Source organism: Colias eurytheme, chromosome 9 (assembly GCF_061535395.1).
Source record: "Colias eurytheme isolate Ceu_HAF_F1 chromosome 9, ilColEury1 Martin Lab GWU primary, whole genome shotgun sequence".
NCBI classification, from domain to species: domain Eukaryota; kingdom Metazoa; phylum Arthropoda; class Insecta; order Lepidoptera; family Pieridae; genus Colias; species Colias eurytheme.
This window is the reverse complement of record NC_142988.1, coordinates 1,916,577-1,930,252: the sequence shown is the minus strand read 5'-3', so window position 1 is coordinate 1,930,252 and position 13,676 is coordinate 1,916,577. Positions and strand designations below refer to the sequence as shown.

At 32.6% G+C, this 13,676-nt stretch overlaps 1 protein-coding gene across 2 annotated transcripts; it reads right to left on the bottom strand.

The window, feature by feature from the left end:
- Positions 1–9,144: 9,144 nt before the first annotated feature.
- LOC149905625 (uncharacterized) lies at positions 9,145–13,659 on the bottom strand. 2 transcript variants are annotated; one of them, XM_090105090.1, is made up of 2 exons: positions 10,820–11,161; positions 9,145–9,382 (listed from the first exon to the last, which is right to left on the bottom strand). In XM_090105090.1, exons 1-2 carry the CDS (start codon positions 10,998–11,000, stop codon positions 9,207–9,209), a joined length of 357 nt encoding a protein of 118 aa, XP_089961216.1. In that variant the 5' UTR covers positions 11,001–11,161; the 3' UTR covers positions 9,145–9,206. The 2 variants fall into 2 exon arrangements, 1 of the variants encoding a protein (XP_089961216.1); XR_016457051.1 differs by lacking the exon at positions 10,820–11,161 and adding an exon at positions 13,553–13,659 and having other exon boundaries at positions 9,295–9,382.
- Between the last annotated feature and the right edge of the window lie 17 nt (positions 13,660–13,676).

Genomic DNA, 13,676 nt, shown 5'->3' with positions numbered 1-13,676 from the left:
ACATACTTTTATTCATTTTAATAATCAATTTCTTGTGAACATTGAGCTTAAAACATGGCTCGTTATTCAATAATTGTTTTGTCAAAATTAGCCCCTCCATCGTTTCGGTGCCTAAATGGTTCCTGGTTTTTGTTTTAATTAAATTAATAGATGAAAAAATCCTTTCATGTAATCAGAAAACGTAGTCGACTCGTAATCATCGTAATGAACGAATGATTGATTTGCAAACATTAAAAAGAAACAAATACATTCATTCGTTAACAAAATACATGTTTCGGGAAATCCCCAGAAGAATATACAATTATTGTTTGTTTGTTCCGAGGGAAATCCCCGATGTACGCCATGAATGTTGCCGGATTTAAACAACTGTATAAAAATAATATACTTAGATAATGGATTATTTTATCATAGTAGTGTCCTTATCCAAAAAAGGTTTTAACAAATGTATAAAATTTACTTTGCTTATCAATTATTTTATCATAGTTAGTGTCCTTTACCTAAAATCTGTATAAAAGTAAAGCCAAATCTGTAATCTGTATGGTGGTCTTAAAATCTGTATAGATACAGATAAATCTGTATATATGGCAACACTGGGTACCATTTACAATTCCTCAGAGCGCATACAAAATAACCAGTATATTTTGACCCCTCACACACACGAGATTGACCCGTATCATTCTCAAGTTATACGAGTAAATATATAGATCTTTTTATAAGTAGGGAAATCTTTCATAAATACACGGTCTCTGGTAAAAGGGCCGTGGGTTATGTCGGATTCCTACCGACCAAAACCCCACTGTATTCCGTCCAACCCACAGGTCCAACAGCTTCAATGACGGGGCCACGGGTTTTAGTAAATAGGTCTTACTCGCTGGTCGTAAACAAATTATTTTCATTGCTAATCTAAAGTTGTTTAATCTAGAGCGTGAGTTGTCAATGTTTGTTTTATTTTGGTTTTTGATGTTGAGTCATTGGATCTTGATTATTAAAAATATGTGTACCTAGTTACTAGCTTCAGCGCGCGACTTCACCTGCATAAAATATTAAGCTTAGTTAAACCACAGATTACTAAATAGTTACTACGTAAAACTATAGGATAAGTTAAAGTGCAATGAAAAACAAGTGTAGTTACTTGTTTCAGCGCGCGACTTCACCTGTATAAAATAAAGATACGCTTAGTCAAACCACACATTACTAAATAGTTACTACGTCAAACTATAGATAATCCATCTCTGGGTCCAAAATCAGACGAATCGGATCAACATCAATTAATGCTTTAGCATTAAAATAAACACGTGTCATTTTACTATTTTTTTCTAAACTTAGAGTAGATACCTAACATAGTGTTAGAGCCCAACAGATAGAGTCTGACAACTACATTCAAACAGACTATTATTATTTCGTTCGCCTGTCTACTACCTATCACATGAGATATAAGTACATATATTTACGCAATTCTAAAGTAGTTAGCTTATCTCGTTTTGATCCTATTAGTTAAGCAAGATTAAACAGTATAACATGTTTATTGTATTTTTAATTTGAACTTTCATAGCAGCCACACCCAAAGAAAAACAAGTTATAGAGTCAGGACAAAAAATTACCCAAAAAAACCGATGCTTATTCTATTGAAAAAAACAACAATTAAGTCCTCACTTGTTCCTTATTTAAAGCAACTTTTTATTAATATTTATTTTTACTTGTGAGGAATAGAATCTAAAAATTCGGTAAACGGATATTTTTAAAATTTAAAGAACATCTTCATCAAAAAGTTCTATCTCGAGCAAAAGCTCTGTGATAATTTACGCTAAAGGAAATGACTCTCGAAATAAACAGAAGTTTTGTAAAAAATTGAAATTGTTATGAAATAAGCATGTTTATTTGTCTGATGCTATAATTAAAATTAATAAACTGCATTGGTTTCTACATATTAAGTAAACAGCAGAAAAACAGGCGAAAAATTGTGAAATATTTACTTTCAGGGAAAAACATTAACTTTACTATTTATCACAAACAGATATATTTAAACCTTAGATATTAAATATTGAAACTATCATAATGTACCAACCATAGAAATCTAAATAAGAATGTAACAACGTATTGCAAAATGTATATCTGTAAGTTATCCTATTATAATCTATACAATTCCCCAGTCATATCTATATTTTGATACTGTAAATTACCTACATGTACAGCTGCTAACAACCCATTTCTTCCTAGAGCCATTAAGCTCTTTAACATTCTGACAACCTCTGTCAGATATGACAGTAGATACCACTAATTCAGATATAGAAAGATATCTATGCAATAAAACTTTAAAAGCTTTGGTAAGTAACTTTCTGACTGTTTGTTATGGATTTAAATCACTTTTGATGTTACATATAAAATTACGACGCAAAATGTAGAGAATTTTTCGGATAAACAAAATCTTATTATAAGTAAACTTTAAAGGTTTTAAATAGAGAGGCAAATTTTACCACGAATTTCTAAATACCCAATCCTCAGACTAGTAAAGTTATAACTTGAGGGGTCTCTGGTGCGTTTTAGACACAGTTTTAGAGATCCCGGAGACCCTGCTTACCATACTTTGGGTCTAGTTACCGAGGAGGTTTTAGTGGGTAAGAATCCCACATGCTCGTCTTTCCACCCAAAAAACGATCGTACGAAACGAAACTAAAAACGAAACGTATCTTAAGAAGATTTCCTCTGCGTTAAAAGAAAGAAGTAAAGTTATAACTTATAACATTTACATCTATACTAATATTACAAAGAGGAAAGGTTTGTGTGTATGTATGCTATCACGCATCAACTACTGGACCGATTTTGATGAAATTTAGCACAGATAATCTTTAGACCCTGAGAAAGAACTTAGGCTACCTTTTATTGCGAAATATATAGCACGGTCGAAGCCGGGGCGGACCGCTAGTTCATTATAAAGATGCTTACGTCTCTTTTTAAGATGTCGGTAGATATCGTGGTCTACATTTATCGTGTTTTAAATGAAAATAAAAAGCCACAAACTGAAATAAGAAGATGAACTGGTTCTCTCATTGCACAATATATTGCAATTTCTCGGATAAACCTGTCGAGCGTGAAATATAACTAGGTTTTATTAGCAAAGAACTAAACTTCGGACTTGACCTCTGGCGTATTCTGTAGAACATCTGCAGTTTTTTTTTAATCTCTTTTATAATAATACTAGCTTACCGCCCTCGGCTTCGCCCGCTTTGCCTAAAACCTAATAAATTATATACTAGAACATTCCTCTTGAATCACTCTATCTATTAAAAAAAACCGCATCAAAATCCGTTGGGTAGTTTTAAAGATTTAAGCATACAAAGGGACATAGGGACAGAGAAAGTTACTTTGTTTTATGGGTCGATCAACTTTTAATGGTCCGACGGTACACGCATCATGTCCCTGAACGATAATTAATAAACATGAAATCAGAAAGAGTTAAATTGGTTTTAATTATATTCCTCTTAATATTTTCTAACATTATTGTGAACAATATTTTACTTGCTTTATTAATTTGTGCGTAGTTTCATGGTTGTCCAGAGACTAAATGCAATTTTCCAGTACTATCACATTTGTCCCCAAGCTACTATGCATAAACAAACTTCGCATCACGAACACATACTATCACGACCATAAATACCAAATAGACTTCTTGATTCAGTTCATGATTATTGACATAAAAACATACAAATATTTTTTTTTATTGGATATAATACGTTTTTCAGGCATTTTACTTTTGTCCCCATAAATCATCTACATGGCACAGGTCTCACAGACAACCGTAATTTAGTTATGGAAACAAAACACAAATGGCGCGGTAGTTTCCTAAACAACAAGCTAAACACAACAATTAACTGTCGGGCTCAAACGCCATTTTGATTTGTATAAAATCACGGCAACAGTCGTCCGAGCGATGTTGGTGAGTGTGGGGTGGCTTTATTGTCAGTCCGTCAGACAACTGTGATTAAAGCATAAGTACTTGATGCATTGTTATCAATTATACTACACGAGATGCGCTTTCGTCTATAATTTAGTGTGAGCTGAGATTAATATATAAAATAACAATAGTATTTGCTTGGCGGCTCAAAACGTTAAAAATGTCCCGCGGACAACCAGTCACTGGGCCAACCAAAGTGGTTGTACCATGGACAATTTGGTTGTACCTAGGACAATAATTATATAAAACTTATACTTTAACAGTTAAATAGTTCATGTTTTGTTTATTACTCGGCTGTTTCAGGAACACATTTTTATTACGCGATTTTATGTCTAGTTTAATTGTAATTTTAACATTTCAAAAATCAAGACGCTACTACTACAACTAAGATGTCCCCATATGAAAATCACATTATACTTCATTCATTCAGTTATATCGAGAATCAGTTCATTTTAATTAAGTAAAATCAATAATGCGATACGTAACAACCTCGCCTTAATAGTTTTTTTGTAAAAAATATCACTATTTCCGCTTTACTGAAACTTTTTTATATATGAAACATTATTTGGTTGTTCAAAAGACATCATTCGTTTCAATTTTAATAAAAATATTTCGTATTTTGGGTGTAAATAGAACAAATATCAAAATATTATTTATTATTTAATATTAGAAGAATTTGTTTTAATTCTTAAGGGAATTTAACATTTAAAAAAGTACTATTGTGTAAGTTGTCCAAAGGACATTATTTCCCGTGAATAGATCGGTTCGTGAAGGTAAATCCACAAATGTATTAAATCAACTGCACTGCTGCTTATATAATCTTAATCTACGAAGAATTATCTTCTAAATGAAATAGTAAAATGCTGAAAATTAAGTAAAAAAAAAAATACGAGAAAATTATGATCGGGACCTTTAAAAATTGATTGACCCTTATACTATGTAGTGAAGATTAAATATAACATGTGTTATTGTAACAATAAGATACAGTGTTATATACAGTCGTAGTAATAGTCAATAGTAGGTAATGGCCGCGGGTCCTCCCGCATTGAAGGATATAATATATTTTGCGTACCTTATCCTACTAATATTATAAATTCGAAAGTTTATATATTTATTTGTTTTTTTTTTTGTTATTCTTTCACTTATAGGATGTTTTTATACCGTAAATCCAACGGGAACGGGAACTATGCAAGTTTTTCTTTGACTAAGCAATCGAATTCTCTATCTTCTTATGGGTCAATAAACTCAAACTAAAACATTTATTTGCTCTTCGGCTTCTTCATGAAGCACTTTTGAATCGTCATATCATAGACTAGCTGCGCTCCGCGGTTTCGCCCGCGTGGCTCCGCTCCAGCGTGATGATAAAATAATAACCTTCCTCGATATAATATGGGCTTTCTAACACTGCTCCTGAGGTTATCGCGTTCAAACAAACAAACTCTTCAGCTTTATAATATTAGAATGGATTTGTCATTTACCACCGGTTTGGTATTGGAAAACAGTTTCTACAGAGAAGAGCCGGCAAGGATCTGTGTAATTGCTCTTTTAAAATCATAAGGGGCGCTAATCTTTTGTAAATAAAAAGTCGCAGTACATTTCCTTTACTCTAGTCATTAATAAACATTGTAGATAATGAACAAAACATCCTTATTATCAGTCAATTGATTTATTTTCCACTGGCTAAAAACTTTATCGTAAAGATAATTTTGCAAAGAAAAAAATAACAACAAAGAGTAACTCATACAATACGTTATATCTACGCATAAAATATTTCGCATAGTAATCTCAGATGATAATAATAGGTACCTATAATAAATAAATAGTAAATATGTACATAGGTATTACATATGTATTTACTATTTATTTGCAGATACGTTTCCTGTACCTACCTAATTTTATATCGCATTATTATTCCCATATTTTCTATATTAATTTTTATGTATGTGTTAAACTTTAACAGTTAAAGGTTAAGGGAAAACTTCGCACAGTGTTGAATAAGTTATCACGATACTCTCTATCTGTGTGTATCAAGTGTTGTAATGTTTTCTTTAAATAATAAGTAAATAAATAAAATTCATTTATTTAAGGCCACATAGCCCATACAGTATTAGTTAAATCTTATTCTAGTGTTAATATTACGATTACCTTCATTTAAGTAAGTATAATTTCCATTAATTATTATTTTATGTATTATTTTTTATAAAAACATTATACTATAAGTGTGTAAACGCACTCCTGAGAAAATTTTCTAAAAAACGGATGAAACAAGTTTTTGCAAACTTTGCTTAGTTCCAAACCAGATGGCGCTATCGATATCATATTATAATTCATAATATTTAAAATATTAAATTTAATAATATTTAAAATATAATAATAATTATAATAATATTATTTTGTTAGCGTCCAGGAATAGATAATAACATCACAAATCTTCTTATCAACAATTTAAAAGTTGTGTAATTTTTATCTCAAATATAGAAAGATATCAAAGAATAGGGAAATAGAAATAAAATACTTTTTGATAATAGTATAATGAATTATCACTACATAGTATAAAACAAAGTCGCATTCTCTGTCCCTATTTCCCTATGTCCCTATGTCCCTATGTCCCTTTGTACGCTTAAATCTTTGAAACTACGCAACGGATTTTGATGCGGTTTTTTTTAATAGATAGAGTGATTCAAGAGGAAGGTTTATATGTATAATAACATCCATTAAATAGTGGAGAAGTACTGTTATTTTTGAGGTTTCTAATGTGATGTCGTAAATAATTACATTTTATCCGCTTACATTGCAAACGCAGGCTGAACCCTACGATTTTTATCAAAATAATGTACTAAGTATTGTACACATTGAAAAGGTCTACAGAAAAGTCCGCGATGGCATATGTCTATCTCTTATGGATAACCCACAATAACTTTTTTTTGTCATTTACTTTTTACGACAAATAATGGCTAATTTTCGAAGCGATTTTAACCAATACAGCATTAATCCTTAACCAATTAAATACCTTGAATACATTGTTCATTTAATATAGATCTATATGGCCCTTTACACCGTATGATTTAAGTGAATATTTTCGAAGATATTACAGATTTAAAAATTGCGGGGCGTACCGTTTGCGGCGATACCGGCCGGCCGGGCCGCTATGTTTTTATATACAACGTTAAAAGTTTTTCTGTAGTGTATTTAGTATCAGCATTGCACCCGTGCGAAGCCGGGGCGGGTCGCTAGTCGATAATAAATAACTACTCGCGAAAACCAGGCGCAAGAAAATACTAATAAGGAAATCTTTGTACAATAATGGACTGTCATGATTTATCTAAAGTCTATATCGGTTCAAATTTCATCACAATTGGTCAAGTGTTTTAGGCGAAAAAGCGTAACAGACAGAGTAATAACTCTATCTTACGCTCAAACGCTGTCTGCGCCAAATTTTACCTCATTTTAATTAATAGTTTATCAATAAAGCATAGTCATCTAATGTATATAGATGAAGGAACTAAGCATTACATGTTCAGATAAATAATATATTTCGTCTCAGCTCGAACACCTTGGTCTATTTACTAAAGTTCATTAACAAGAGTAATACATCACAGTGACCTTAAATACTCTGACCATGATGGTCACTTGCTTGCCTTCCATACCCGATGCAGTGTTACTATGTCTTGAAATAATTGCTTCCAATCGTTTTCTAATGTGAAATGTAATACCAACTCTATTCTTGAATAAAATCGATGTGTTTCAATATGGTTTCAATAGTATCTAATATAAGACATATAAAACTAGAGTATGATGACATTAGGTAGAGCCAAACGTAATTTTCAAAGCTTTCCATCCATTCAATTACATTGATTTTGTATATTTTAATGTGCGTAAAAAACACCCTTTAAAATTGTTTTTCTTTAGATACACATTTTATACCATAGTCATACTATCTACACTCCAAAATAACATTACTTATAAACGTTATGTAAATAAATGTATTCCTTTGCTCGTCTCTCACATTAGAGCAGAGCAAACAAAGTCGAAATTTTTGCGTAGAAATTCTGTATTCTTATTAGGATTTATACTTTTAAATGACCAAACCATGTGTGAAGTATATCTAGCTTAAATACTTACATGATGTAAACAAGTACTTAACCATTACGTTACCTTGAAAACGTGATTTGTTTATCTAATGCACTCAGTTAGTCAAACTGGTAGTATACTTAATTTTCCTTACAAAAGGGTCTATTTACATTTCGTAAATGAAAGAAAAATTCACAATGAAAACAGACGTTTATCTATATAAAAACCAATCATAACAGCTCTACCATTATTTAACTATGACTACTTACGCCTCTTTAATATTTTAATTATAAAGTAATTTATTATTTACCTAACTACATAACAACACAATACTGGTATGTATCTAAAAAGAACTGCGTACACAAAAGTTCCACGACGTAGTTCTTCTGTTGTTATATATTGATACGTAATAATAATAATTGTATCTGTGCAAAGTCACCTCGCATTAAAAACAAATCACTTACCGAAAAAAAACACACTTCACTAAACAACACGACACTATACAAGATCAGGCGCAACACTGCAGTAGGTACCTGACTTCAAGTGGAAAGCCTTGTTGATAAGAAATCGTCAAGAAAGTACTGCGACCTAAATCGAGGTTATAATATTATTATGTGTAACCTCCTTCAATACCTCCTCATACAGGCGTACGTATTTAGCACCAATATCTATGCCCCTTTTATTTTCTAAGTCTATGCCTATAATTTAAAATAGCAAAATAAACCGATTAAGCGTTCCTTACAATAAACCAGACATTTTGAAAAGGAACTTGAATTTTCGATAAATTTGCTCTATGTACCTACATCTTGAATTCAGGATACAAAAGAAAATAAACAAGAATGTAACATGAACCGCCTTTTATTTTTAAGAGCAAGTTTTCAATATTGAATAAATGCTCTATGAAAACGATCAGTTAAAATATAGAGTTAAAGTAGATAGAGTCACTTCATATTGATAGAGACAAAATACATTTTTCGCAAAATACCTAATAACAGAAAAAGTCATTCAAAATTAAATTTATACGGATATTTTTCTGTAGCATTTAGGTGGCTATCAGCTCTAGCCAATGCAAATACAATTTAACCAAAACATGGTCCCCAATATTCAATAAAAAACACCAACACAATCGAACATATTTATTCGATCAACTGTATCACAAGAGGCTCTTCCATCTATTCAGCTCTCAACCAGGTTCCTTGTGTCCCTTAGAGTCAGAGTCGGGTAGTGGTGGCGCTGGTTCGCCCTGCAGTTGAGAGAGGGCACAACGAACGGCAGATAGCATTTCTGGAGTAGATTTTCTACTACGAGGCGCGTGCGGTCGGTGTGGACGGGATGCACGTTCTGATGTCGCTGTGGCTTCTGTAATTTACAATATTTTTAATATGAGAGTTGGTAAAGGAGCTGATGCGCGAACACGAAAACTATCGTCAGTATCTTCATCGTGAGTATGAATGTATGTATTATCATTACCTACTATGAATAATTAGTTCCTCATAAACTTCGCATATAAATTCTCAAAGATGGGGATATGAATACTTTGAGGAGAGTTTCTGTGCTCGCGCTTATAGTGGGTCGCCTGATGGCCAATTATTGTTAAATACATTATTTTAATAAGGATTGCTATTACGATCGTCCGGTCATGTAATGATATAGATAACATTACCATGGCCGTGACCCAGATCCAAAACAACCTTTTGATTCGGACAACTAAGTTATAACGTATCGCGGTTACCTGTTTATCTCACATCTACGTTTGATGTGTTATCATAGAGAAACGTGATGAGAATAATCTGATTTGGGTATGAGAAGACGAAACAACATAGTATTAATACCTCCTTAACAACTTCTACAAAGAGCTTTTTATAAGATATCTGCTTTACCGGCTCTAATACACATTCGGAATACTCTTGTGTTTACAATATTATTATTTTTTTATCTTTCTTTTAACTACCTGACCAATATGTTTAATTATTCCTTAATTATTTCCCTAAAGATACACCTTAAAGCATAGAGACAGCACTGCATCCTGAACTGTAATTACTGTTTTCCAACTACAAAAGCACAGAGCACATGATTATATAATTATTTATTAATTGCTAATGCACGACAAACTATGCTATTAAGCGGTCAAATAACCGTGACCGAAATGTATCCAAATATTAAAGCATTTTTAAATTATTAGATACTAGTTACGAGTATTAAAATATACCTACTACTTCATGGCTCCTACCAACACTCCAAAGTCTCCAAAACATTAATACGGAACTATCTAAAATATTAACTTTAGGAATTTAGGAATAAGGAAGAAGAAGCTAATGACTGTAACTAACATACAGAATAAGAAGGACTTATATTGGATGATATAAATGATTAAATTGTAATAGTTTTCACGTCCTGATTCCTGAAATAATATCATTGAAATATCTCAATGGCCATGAGTTACACCAAGATTTAAATCAAATTACTATGATGAGCAAAATTACATTCATTATTATCAAATCTGAACACGTGATATATAATAGTCAATCCGGGTAATTGTGAACAAGGGTGGTTGGAAACAACTCCACTACCTTATTCTAAATACCTCCTCTTTTACAACTGTAAATAATATTTCATTTTATAGATCCGATTCCAGTTTATTAAATTATTGGAAATACATCTGATTGATTATAGAAAAAAAAATCTTGTTAGTTGTTTACTAAATCCCCTGTTCACCCTTACCCCACCCTGAATATATCTACACAATATATATACATTTATTTTTTCTAAACTGCTTTATAGGCTATCGTAACTCACGATGCACTGTAGGCCTATCCCGGTCCATGCCATCATCAAGTTTCTCGCAGCAGGTACAGAAGTAACAAGGTATGCCAGGCACCCCACAACACAGGGCACCCCATAGCCATTTATTGAGTGTACTACCAGCTCGGGACCATACCGTTGGTCTGTTCTGGTCGTACACGAAGTCCCGGTTCATTACGACACCATAGCGATGTTTTTTATTTCTTTTTTCATAAGCTGCGGCGTGACGCGCTTGTGTTTTGACAGGTGTTTGACGTGTGTTATTTTTTTTAATAGGTATGTAAGGAGGTGGTAATGGATGTTGAAGGCACGTCCAATTTATAGTTACGTTGAATTAGGAGTTAGTTTAAGTATCGCTCTATCTTTATAGACTCTCTTTCTTTAGTTTAAAGCGCTCGCTGGGAATCGAACCAAGGATTCTACCAAAGATAGCTTTTATAATATTATATTTGTAATTCTACGAATACGCACACTGTTTAGCAATGAGCCAGGCATGTAATATTAGGAAGTAATAATAAAAAGGATTGTATTATAGCTCTAGCTTTATTTAGTGGCATCTATTGTTGGCCCAATTAATCTAATTTAAATAAGTGTAGGTACATTGGAACCTAAACATACACAGTTTTTTGAAGTGAAACTTCTTTATCGGGGTTGGAAAAAAATTTAGTGTAACATTTTTTCGTTACGCGTGACATTTTTCCGTTACGCGCCATCTTTGATTCGACGTACGTGTAAAGTTGCATATAGTAAATTATTTTTTGAAAAATAAGGTCATAAAGAAGTTTCACTTCTTACGTGTGTACACTAGTACACGCACACATTTTTTTTAAATTGTTGTATATAATATTCATATAAACAATTGTATTATATTCCTTCGGTAAATCTGCATCGAACCTTATGATGATTTTAAATTCGATCGAAGACAGGATCTTTTCTATTATCAGATGCATAAAACACTCTTTTGAATTATACGAAACATCAATTGTTTTAAATCTTAATTAAGGAATTAAAATAATGGTTACTTGATTGCAGTTAAAGGTCGTCGTGTGATAATAACTTCATAATGCTAGACAAACATACATAATAACACCTGTTCACATAAGCTAATGTGATAACTAGTGAATATTCTTCGGGTTTACATGTGAATGTGATCCTCAAAATTCAAATCTTATGTGCCCAATTTTTATGGCTTCCTGCATTATACTTATTCCTTTTATATTTTTTTAATAAATTCAATTTCCCACCTTCATAATAGCTTTTTCAGATGTAGGTAATTTATGAATATAACTATATTATAAAGTATATATAGTATATATGTCACGGCTAAAGGTAGGTGAGAACATAAACTTAAGATTAGCCGGCTAAACTTAGGTTTATTTTCGACGAGGTGTTAATGTTAGTTTGTTCTATCTTTAGCCGGCTAAACTTAAGTGTAACCGCAGGCCCGTGGCTAAAAATGTCGGGGTGGGTAGATTTGGTTAGCGCCGGGCCGGTGGAGGGCTTGAGGGGCCCGCACAGTGCCAGAAAACACTCGCCCTGTTCCTTACATGTATTATAGTAACCAAATCTACCCACCCCGACTCAGGGCAGAAAGCTGGTGGCTAGGTTAGGTTAGGTTAGAACTCTTAAGACCCGCACGAGCCGAGCGAGCGCAGCGAGCGTGCTGCGGCAGCAGCCGGCGAAGTGCCAGAAAACACTCGCCCTGTTCCTTACATGTATTATAGTAACCAAATCTACCCACCCCGACATTTTTAGCCACGGGCCTGCGGTTACACTTAAGTTTAGCCGGCTAAAGATAGAACAAACTAACATTAACACCTCGTCGAAAATAAACCTAAGTTTAGCCGGCTAATCTTAAGTTTATGTTCTCACCTACCTTTAGCCGTAACATATATATAGTATAGTAGTATATATATAAGTAGTATAAATAAAGACTATTTTGAAATTTTATTGCATTTATAACACACATTATCTGTTGTTTCATATTAGTTATACCTAGTTACTTATAAAATAAGTAGAAACGAATGAACTTTTTAAGAGTAAGAAGTGTGTGAAGTCCCATGTCCCCAAGTGGGGTTTCTTTAGGGACAAGTAGGTGATCAGCCTTCTGTGTCCTACCAGACCAAGACATTTTTTTTTCTTCGTCTCCACCGGGAATCGAACCCAGTACCCCTCGGTGCTACGCTCACGCGTCAACCACTGTACCAAGGAGGCGGTCACTTTTTAAGAGAGCGTAGTGTTATTGAAGAAAACCTATCATTTACGTCTACTAAAGTTAATCATATGTACACAAAGTATAATTTACTTCTGTAATAATCAGGTTTGTAGTAACAATTTATTTAAAACATTGAGAACATAATATTTCGTAACAGCTCTGAGTAATTGTAGATTATTTAAAAAATAAAATTGCTTTACCTATATAACGTAAGGTTAGATACCTTTTCGTATTTATGAATTTTCTTTTATTTTATCTTAATATTTCTTTGTTTATCCGTGTGTGTAATCAATTAATTTGTTCTTTACCTACTTATTAAATAAGAATTTAAATAAAAAAACGAAGCCACACTCAATTAAACTTCAGTCAACAGATCAATACATTTTCTTAATTAACGTTAAAAAGATGCCCTATTAGTGGTCCTGATATGATTGTATTGTATTGTATGTGTAAACAAAGAAATATTATTCTGTATACAATAGCTGATCTTTATATACGTATCTACTACTTACCTACTGACTAATGGTATTATTAATATTTTATTTAAAACACACATGTTTACACTGATCCCAATTCGATTATCGATAGCCGAAAACAAACGTATCAACATTATTTATTCTCTAAATCTAATAGCTA

What these genes read in the sequence shown, in the direction of transcription:
- LOC149905625 (XM_090105090.1), bottom strand. Translation starts at nt 11,000, where the DNA reads ATGAACCGGGACTTCGTGTACGACCAGAACAGACCAACGGTATGGTCC. An exon ending in GGATAGGCCTACAGTGCATC is followed by an intron (nt 9,383 to 10,819) that starts GTGAGTTACGAT and finishes TGTAAATTACAG; the next exon opens with AAGCCACAGCGACATCAGAA.